General features: G+C 74.3%; 2 protein-coding genes across 3 annotated transcripts; both read right to left on the bottom strand.

Annotated features, from left to right (window-relative positions):
• Positions 1-57: 57 nt before the first annotated feature.
• Positions 58-6,482, bottom strand: SLC39A5 (solute carrier family 39 member 5). The gene is made up of 11 exons (XM_074929767.1): positions 5,852-6,482; positions 5,359-5,763; positions 5,116-5,284; positions 4,826-5,000; positions 4,339-4,508; positions 4,122-4,259; positions 3,982-4,042; positions 3,717-3,896; positions 3,537-3,617; positions 3,259-3,449; positions 58-3,172 (listed from the first exon to the last, which is right to left on the bottom strand). Exons 2-11 carry the CDS (start codon positions 5,718-5,720, stop codon positions 3,023-3,025), a joined length of 1,677 nt encoding a protein of 558 aa, XP_074785868.1. The 5' UTR covers positions 5,721-5,763; positions 5,852-6,482; the 3' UTR covers positions 58-3,022.
• A 245-nt stretch (positions 6,483-6,727) lies between these two features.
• Positions 6,728-8,524, bottom strand: NABP2 (nucleic acid binding protein 2). Of its 2 annotated transcripts, XM_074929776.1 has the most exons (7): positions 8,469-8,524; positions 8,068-8,165; positions 7,850-7,988; positions 7,692-7,763; positions 7,512-7,593; positions 7,339-7,402; positions 6,731-7,240 (listed from the first exon to the last, which is right to left on the bottom strand). In XM_074929776.1, exons 2-7 carry the CDS (start codon positions 8,144-8,146, stop codon positions 7,068-7,070), a joined length of 609 nt encoding a protein of 202 aa, XP_074785877.1. In that variant the 5' UTR covers positions 8,147-8,165; positions 8,469-8,524; the 3' UTR covers positions 6,731-7,067. The 2 variants fall into 2 exon arrangements, with proteins under 2 accessions (XP_074785878.1, XP_074785877.1); XM_074929777.1 differs by lacking the exons at positions 7,692-7,763; positions 8,469-8,524 and having other exon boundaries at positions 6,728-7,240; positions 8,068-8,450.
• Positions 8,525-8,615: the final 91 nt, after the last annotated feature.

Raw genomic sequence — 8,615 nt, 5'->3', positions numbered from 1 at the left:
GGGGGCTGCGGGGGGGGCCGGGCTGCAGCTGGGGGGGCTGGGGGTGGTGCTCGGAGCCGGTCCTTGTGCTTCTGTGCCCCAAAGAGCTCCCGCGTGCCCCGTCACACGTCCCTTGTCACATCCCTTTGCCCGTACCGGCGTCTGCCTGCGGGGAGCAGAGCTGGGGGCGGGCAGAGGGCGGCTGAGAGCGGAACCTGCGGCCCGGCTGCTTTTGCAAGAGGATTGAGCCCGAATTTCCACCCTGCAGCAGGTCCTTGCCCAGGTCGTGTCCCTGCCCGGCCCCCAGCCCCTGGCCCCGCAGCCGGTGGGCGCCGCGTCCTCACGCGACCGGCTCCAGCCCTCGTGTTCGGCAGCACGGGCGTGACAGTTGCACTGGAACCGTGACGTGCCAGTTCCTCCTCCTCCTCCTCCTCCTCCAACAGATCCGAATTTCTCTCAGCCCTCGGTTTTTCCCGTCAGCCTGAGTTCCCTCTCCTGCGCGTCCCAAACCCGTCCCCGGCGGCAGGGCAGGGGCTGTGCCGGCGGAGGGTTCGGCCCGGCCGGGCTTTGCGCCACGGTCCCCCCCCCCCCCGGCTCTTTCCAAACCTGTTGGTGTCCGGGGAATCTTGCTGAAGGCCGGAGGCGTCGGGCTGGGTTCTGCCTCGCGCTGGGATTTAGCGTGAGCGCGGGGCTGCGGCTGGCGCCCGGGCAGGGCTGGCCGGGAGGAGCCGGTGCGGCCGGTCGGGGACCTCCTGGCTCGGGGCCGTCGGGTGTGCGGGTCCGTGGGCGCGCACGTGGTCGGTCTCAGCAGGAGCTCTCTTAGCTTTAAAGATTTCCAAGTCCTCCAAGAGCCCTTTCAGAGTCCTGGTGAAGTCAGTCGGTAGATGCTTCGCTTCCCTTTTCCTCCTCGATGCACACGGAAGGGAGTTCGCAGAGATTTGCTTCACTTCTCACCTGTCCCGGGCCAGGGAAGGGCAGGTCGGTACCGGGTTGGGCCCCTCCCCGCTGCAGCCGGGCTGGCTTTGGCGTCTCTCACCGTCCCTCTCGGGCCGGATTTCGGTGCCCAGCGGGCAGCGGTGGCTCCTCTGCCCGGCCCCAGGCGCGGGGACAGCGACGGCTCTCGGGCGTCTCCCAGCCCGGGCGCAGCTGTGCCAAACGCGGGGAGCGGGCGCTCGGCAGAGCCGCTCTCGGCATCCCCAGGTCCCCCGCGGGGGCTGCAGCCCCCCCTTGCTCCCCACGGGGCAGGGACATTCACCCGCCTGCAGCTGCCCCCACCCCGGAGCCGTGGGCACTGCCGGGGCCCCCCCCCAGTCCTTGGCACTGTTTTTTTTGGCCGTTTCAGAGTTTTGCAGGGAACAGAGCGCGACGTTCCCGGGCCCGGTTCCTCTCCCGGCACCCTGAGCCCCCGCGCTTCAGGGATGCTCCGGCGTGACCAGCCCGGGGACGGGGCGTCCCGGCGCCCCGATGCCCCCGTTCGCCCCGTGCCGGGTTGGGCGGGGGCAGCGCGGGACGGGAGAGTCTCTTTGGGCTCGTTTGCGGGGTGGTAACGAGGAGCTGCTTTGATTTGTCTCCTCGGCACCGTTCACACCTACCTCTGGCAATAACCGGGCTGGGGCACAGACCTGGGCACGCGCGTTCTCGCCGCTCGGACCCGCAGCCCCCGCGCCGGACCAGGACGGCCGGGCTCTGCCCGCGGTGGGCGAGCGCCCTCGCCCAGCGGGGGGGTCAGGGGGGAGAGTGGCCCCGAGCGAGGCCTCCCCGTGCCTCTGTGTGTAGCAGCTGCTTCGCCGCCTCCGAAGGTTTGGGGTTTTTTTCACTTTAACTCCCCAGCTTTGTCCCCCCCCACAAACGCACTGAAATGTGGGACCTGCTGAGCAGAAACCAGCGCGTGCCAGGCGGCTACTCCTCCGCCGGGGGGGCCTTGGTCAGGGTGGTCGTTCTGGCGCAGACGCCGTCGCACTGGGGCAGGGAGGGAGAGGAGAGTGCGAGGGGCGAGCGCCATCGGCCCCGTGTCCCCCCCCCCGGTGCCGTGTTCAGGCGTCTCCCTCCCCTCTGTAGGTGCTTCTCCCTTCAACCACTGGTTCCAAGCACAAACGCGTGGCCAGGCGGGGGGGGGCTCCACTCCAGGGGGACTGGAAGGGACGCGGGGGCTGCCAGCCCCTCGCCGCCCCCTGCGCGCCTGCCCCGAGGAGACCCGCCGCCAGTAGTGTGGAGTTCTGATGTGCAATTTAAAAAAATAGGGAAAAAAGAAAAAGAAAAAAAGTGTGAATTCCCCCCGGGGCCATCACGGCGGCCTCGAGGCATCGGGTGCCTTGGTGGGTGAACTGAGCCGTGTGTGTGTGTGTCCCCCCCCCCCCCCCCGACCCCGAGCTTGTGGGTTTCTCACCCCTGGGAGCCCCGAGATCGGCCCCGACCAGCGAAGCACCTGTCTGGGGGCACGAGGGAAAGGCAAAGCCCTTCTCCCCCCGTGTGAGGCGAGAGGTAGGAGAAGGAAATCAGCCCGAGCGCCACCCGCCCCCCCGCCTCCCCCTGCCCCGCCTGAGCCTTGTGAGCCGTTACTTTTGTCTCGGATGTTCCATATAAGTATTTTCAGAAATCCTGCATCACCTTTGGGGGGTGGGGGGGGAAGGAGCTAAAAAGAAATTAAAAAAATAAAAAGGAAAAACAAAAACAAAAAAGAAAAAAAGCATTCAGACTTGATCTATTTTATACGATGTAAGCTGCGACCAAGTCCTGTTATTCATATTGTGGCTTTGAATCAATTATGTTTATTAAAATGCTATTGCTTCTACGGCCTCTCGTCCTTTCTCCGCTCAGAGCTGGTCGGGGTGGGGTGGGGGGGCGAGGACCCCCCTGCCCTCCCACCCCGGGGAGCGCCGGGAGGGGACACGGGGCGGCGAGGGGGCCCCACGCCACCCCCGAGGGATGGAGGGGCCGGGGGGGGCCGCGCCACGGAGACTCCCGGGGCGGCGGCTGGGGGCCGCGGAGGGGAGAAGGGCGCGGGCCTGGGGGCGCGTCCGGGGCTCGGGCCGCGGTTCCCCGCTCAGGGCTGCAGCCAGGCGCGGACGCGTCCCTCGGCCAGCGCGATGCCCGCCATGACGCCGCCGCCCAGCAGGAACCCCACGTTCTGCAGGAGGAAGCGGCCCCAGGTGCCCTCGCCGGGGCCCTCGGCCCCCCGCAGCGCCTCGGGGAGCTGGGGCAGAGCGGGGGGGGCTCAGCGGGGCCGGCGTGAGCCCCAGCCCCACGGCCACCCCCCGCCCGCCCCGGCCGCCCCCTTACCATGTCGGCCAGGGCCACGTAGAGGAAGGTGCCGGCGGTGGCGGTGAGGAGCCAGGGGGTGAGGTGGGTCGCGCTCTGCCCCACGGCTGCCCCCGCCGCCGCCCCCAGCCCGGAGAGCAGAGCCGAGAGCAGGTTGAGCAGCAGGACGGTGCGGGGGGCCGTGCCCGCCCGCAGCAGCACCGCCAGGTCGCCTGTGGCAAGGGGAGGGCGGGGGGGTGTTTGGGGGGGGCTGCGGGGGTGTCTGGGGGGGCCCCGGGGGGGGGGTGGGGGGCACCTACCCAGCTCGTGGGGCAGCTCGTGGCAGAGCACGGCCAGCGCCGTGCTGAGGCCGCTGGAGAGGCTGTGGGAGAAGGCGGCACCTGCGGGGAGAGGGTCCTTCGCCCCCGGCCTGCGCGGGCCCGGCGCCCCGATGCGCCTCTGCACCCCCCGGCCCCCTGCACCCCCCCCGCGCCCCTCACCGATCGCCAGCCCGTCCGTCAGGTTGTGGATCCCGTCCCCCAGAACCACCATCCAGACAATGTCCGTGGCCCTGGGGCTGGGGGGCAGCGCGGGGCCGTGGGAGTGTCCGTGGGGGGGTCCCTGGGGGGGTCCGAGCTCCAGCTCTGGCTCCGGCGCTGTCAGCTGTCGCAGCTCAGCCCCTGCGGTGGCAGAGAGGCGGGGTGGGGGCCGGGGGTGCTGTGGGGTGCGAGGGGATGGGGTGGGGGGGGCGTGGGGGTGTCTTACCTCCTGGTGACGGTGCCAGGACCCCCGCGGCCACGTCAGGGGCCTCCCCGGGGGGGTGACCCTGGGGAAGACGGAGGCGTCGGGCGCGATGCTGGAGCTGGCGGCAGCCCCGCGCCCTCCCCGGCGCCCGCGGCTCTCACCGTGGCGTCGCGGCCGCGCCGCAGCGTCCCCAGCAGCAGCTCCGCCAGGAAGAGCAGGTAGATCCCCCCCAGCACCGCCAGCCCCTGCAGCACCGCGGCCCCCGGCTCCGCCGGCGTCTCCTGGTGCCCCCCCTGGGCCTGGACACGGGGACGCGGCGGCTCAGGGGACCCCGAGGCCCCGGTGTCCCCCCCCCGGGGGCCGCCTCCGGGTACCTACGTGGGGCCAGAGGTGCAGCAGCGCGTCCCCGCAGAGCGTCCCCACGGCCAGCGCCACCAGGAAGGCCAAGAGCGAGCGGAAGAAGCGGCGGCTCAGCCGCGGGACGAGCCCCACGGCCAGGGCGGACGGGAGGCTGACGCAGGCGACGGCCAAGAGCCCCCAGCCCAGCGCTGCGGGGGGGTCAGACGGGCACGGCCGGGCCGGGAGGGCCCAGGGAGGGGGGAGGCAGGGTCGGGGGGTGCAGGGCTGGGCACCCCGGGACCTGGGGAGGGGGGGCACCGGGTGCCTCAGGGATGGGGGCGTGGGGACCACCCGGGGATGGTGACGGCAGGACGGGGACCCCGAGTGAGACGGCGGGGCCGGCGGGGGCTGAGGGACAGGGTCAGGCCCGCGAGGCCCACGGCACCAGACCCTGCGGGGGGGGCCAGGGACGGGGACACGGGGAGCAGACGCTGTGGGGCTGGGGGGGGCCCTGGGTTGGGGTTACCTGGCCACAGGGCCCCCCCCGGGGGAGGCAGCGTCACCTCATCGCTGTGCTGGATGCAGACGCGGGTGTCGATCTGGTAGAGCAGGGCCGGGCAGAGGAGGGTGAACTGCTCCGGCGTCAGGCGGGACACGGACGCCAGCCCAAAATTCACCAGCAGCTGGGTGACGTTGAGGCACTGCGGGGGGGTGAGCGGTGCTGGAGGGGGGGTGCGGGGGACAAGGAGCAGCCCCGGGGCTCCCAGCGCGTGGCAGGACGCCGTGACCCCCCCCGGCCCCCCCAGCCCCGCTCACATCGTCGTGGGGGTGGTCGGCGCTGGAGTGCTCCAAGCCCAGGACCCTCCCCAGCAGGCTCAGGCCGGGGGGCGGGGGGGCCCCCCCGCGGCTCCCAGGGGTGACGGCGGCAGCGGGGGGGTCAGCGGGCACCGGCTTCGTCCAGATGTTTGTCCGGGAGGGCGGGGGGCTGGCGGGGGGCGGGCGGTGTGAGCCCCCCGCATCGCCCCGCAGCGGGGTTTGGGGTGGGGGGGCGGCGGGTACCTGGGGGTGGGGGTGGGCGCCGTGGCGCTGGGCGGGGGGGGGTCCCCGCCGTGCTCCCGGAGCGGGTGGCGGTGCCGGTGCTTCTCCTCCTGCACCTCGAGCAGGTCGAGGTGGGCGACGTGGCCGTGGCCGAGCTCCTCGTGCTGGATCTGCACGACGCGCACGCGGCCCAGCCCCAGGCTGCCCAGCAGGCGCGCCAGCCCCTCGAAGGGCAGCGTCCCGTTGGCGCCGTACTGCCCGAAGAGCTGCTGCAGGTAGTAGCCGTGCTCCTGCGCCGCGTCCTCGGGCAGCGGCCCCGGCCCCCCCCCGGCCCCCAGAGCCACCAGCCCCAGGACGCCCAGGAGGAGCCCGCGGGGGCCCATGGGGCCGGATCGCGCGGGCGGCACAGGGGGGTCCCCGGCGGAGCTGCGGGAAGCGGGGGGGACGCGCCGGCGTGAGGGCGGTGGGAGCTGGGGGGGGTCCCCGGCCCCCCCCCCCAGCCCTGGGTACGCACCCTCCTGCCGTCCGTCCGTCCGTCCGGCTGGGAAGCAACAGGCGGCGTCAGGGTCACGGCGCGGGGCCACGTGTCCCCAGAGCGGGGCTCAGGGACACCCGGGGGGTGCGGGGCTGCGGGCGGGGGGGGCAGCCCCAGGCGCTGTCCCTGGGCCCCCCCGTGGGGCCGCAGCCCCAGGGGGGCAACGAGGGGGGTGTGGGGACGCTGCTGGGGGGACACTTGTCCTTGAGGGGAGGTTTTGCAACCGGGGCAGCTTTTGTGTCGGAGTTAATGTTTCACCGGGCGAGGAGATAACGGCAGCGCCCCCCCCCAAAGCAGGGCGCTTGCACCCCCATCCGCCTGCACCCCCCGGCCCCGCCGCGCCCCCCCCAGCTCCCCCTCCACGCGGTGGCGGGAAGCACCGAACCGCGGGTGGGACGGCGGCCGCTGGGCCCGGCCCCCCCCTCCACGTGGGACTTGGCGCCACGGCACAGCCCGGAAAATCCCGGGACTCCGGGAGCTGGCGCCCCGCTGCCGTCCCCACCCCGGGGCCACGGGGGGCCCCCCTTCACCAGGGCTGACCCCCACCCATTGAGGAGCGTCCTGGGGTCTCCTCATCCCCTCTGTAGGGTGCAGTGGCCACGTGGCCCGCGCCCCCCCCCCCCGCACCCCAGGCCCCCTCCGGTGCCCCCCCCGCCCCGGGGCTCACCTGGGCCGGGGGACGCGCCACGGACCGGCCCCGTCCCCGTGCGGCGGCCGCGGCGTCTGCTGCGCCCGAACCGGGGGGGCCAAGGGTCACCCAGACGCTGCTCCCAGCCAGCCCCGGCGCGGGAGGGGCCGCGCGGGGAGGGCCTTAAAGGACGGGGGGGGGGGTCCGGGCCCCCCGCCGCGGGCAGGGCGCAGGCAGGGCGCAGGCAGGGGGTCAAACCTTTTATTAACACCCCCCCAACAGGCCCTGGGCGTCTGCCCCAGCGAGGGGGGGGTGGGTTTGGGGGGCAGTGGGGGGGGGGGGTGCAGCCCCCCGGGCAGCGGGTGCAGGGCTCAGCCCCGGCCCCTCGCCCCCGGGCAGCCCGAGATGGGGGGGCTCGGGCCCCCCTCGCCCTCCCAGAGGCACGTGAGGGAGGGCAGCAGGGCCCGGCCGACCCCCGCCTCGCCCCAGGGGGTGCTCAGGGTTGGGGGGGCCGGGGCGCCCCCCACACCGCAGCGGGCCGGAGGGGGGCGGGGGGGCCGCGGCCCGTTATCTCTTGCTGCTCCGCCGCGTCTCCTTGCCGTTGCTGACGGGGCCGGGGGCCGGGCCGGGGTGCCCGGGCTGGCTGCGGGTGATGCGGCCGCTGGGGGGGTGCGGGGGGGCGCTGGGGGGGTGCGCGGGGCCCCCCGGGCTCAGCCCGTTCCCGTTCTGGCTGTCGGGGGCTGCAAGCAGAGCGTGGGGAGGGTCAGGCGGGGTGGGGGGACACGGCGGGGGGGGTCCCCAGACCCCCAGGGTTGGGGGGGGGGGGGCTGTGACCTACCCGGGGATGGCGCGGGGGGGCCCCCGCTCTGCGACGCCGCCGGACTCGCGCTCTCGCTCTGGGCCTGCGGAGGAGACGGAGACGCCCCGTGTGCCGCGGAGCCGGGGCAGCCGCGCTCGGGGGGGGCCCGGCCCGGCGTGTGTGTGTCCCCCCGTCCCCCCCCCAAAACTCACCCCTTTGCTCTGCGACTGCTGCGCCACGTACTCGGGGTTGGGCTCGCTGAAGTTGGGCACCTCGGAGTAGACCATGCAGAACCTGCGGGCAGAGGGGGGCGGTGGGGACCCCCCCGCCGTGCCCCGGCCCCCCCTCCCAGCACCCCCCGGCCCCGGGGGGGCCCCCCGGCCCCTCCTTACTCGCCGATCTTCTGCAGGTCGCCCCCGCGGCCCGTGTAGAGCGTCAGGCAGCCCTTGAAGACGGAGGCGTACCTGGAGGGGGAGCGCCGGGGGGCGTCAGGCCGGGGGCAGACCCGGGGGGGACGGGGGATCCCGGGGTGCCCCCCCCCGCCCCGTACCCCTTGGTGAGGCGGATGATGTCCCCGGGCTGGATGAGGTTCCCCACATCGTCCCACACCGAGATGTTGATGCTCCCGGTCTTGTCGGCCACCTTGCAGGTCCGCACCTCGTGCCCGTCCTTCGTCTTCGTCACCCGGCCTGGGGGGGTCATCACCGGGGCGGGGGGGTCAGGGGGTCAGCGGGGACCCCGGGTCCCCCCCGCCGCCATCGCACTCACCCGTCTCCAGGACGATGAAGATGAGGTTGAGGTTCTTCAGCCCCGGTTTAACGTCCTTCACCAGCGTCTCGGTGCTCATGGTGCCGGCGGGGGGGGCCCTGCGGACGCAGCCGGTCACCCCCGGCCCCGCGCGGAGACGCCGGGGGCGGAGGCGGAACCGGGGATGGGCGGGGGAGCGCTACGGGACACCGGGCCGGCGGCCCCGGGATGGGCCCACGGCGGCGGCACCGCGGGGATGCGAGCGCACCGGGACGGGACGGCGGGGGCTGCGGCCCCGGGGACGGGGCCACCGGGGCTACCGGGGCTACCGGGAGCGCCCCCGGGGCCCGCTCGGCGCCCCGCCCTCCCGCCCCGCCACCAGGCGGCGCCCGCCCCGCCCGCCCCTCGCTGCGCGCGCTGACCTGCCAGAGCGCCGCCGCCGCGGGCACTCCCGGAAGTCACCGGCCGCCGCCCGGGGGCAGCCAATCAGCGCGCGGGGGGCGGGGCACGTCCCGCGCCGCCGGCGAATGGCGGGGCGGAGGGGGCGGGGATTAGCGGGGTGATAAATA

This window comes from Athene noctua, chromosome 30, assembly GCF_965140245.1.
Source record: "Athene noctua chromosome 30, bAthNoc1.hap1.1, whole genome shotgun sequence".
Taxonomy (NCBI): domain Eukaryota; kingdom Metazoa; phylum Chordata; class Aves; order Strigiformes; family Strigidae; genus Athene; species Athene noctua.
This window is presented reverse-complemented; position numbering and strand designations above follow the sequence as displayed.

Coding starts and splice junctions, on each gene's coding strand:
- NABP2 (XM_074929776.1), bottom strand. CDS start 8,146: ATGAGCACCGAGACGCTGGTGAAGGACGTTAAACCGGGGCTGAAGAAC. Junction 7,764..7,849: donor ATCATCCGCCTCACCAAGGG/GTACGGGGCGGG, acceptor CTCCCCCTCCAG/GTACGCCTCCGTCTTCAAGG. Junction 7,594..7,691: donor GACCTGCAGAAGATCGGCGA/GTAAGGAGGGGC, acceptor CTCTGCCCGCAG/GTTCTGCATGGTCTACTCCG.
- SLC39A5 (XM_074929767.1), bottom strand. CDS start 5,720: ATGGGCCCCCGCGGGCTCCTCCTGGGCGTCCTGGGGCTGGTGGCTCTG. Junction 5,285..5,358: donor GCGCCCACCCCCACCCCCAG/GTACCCGCCGCC, acceptor GCCCCCCGCCAG/CCCCCCGCCCTCCCGGACAA. Junction 3,897..3,981: donor CCTGGCACCGTCACCAGGAG/GTAAGACACCCC, acceptor CTGCCACCGCAG/GGGCTGAGCTGCGACAGCTG.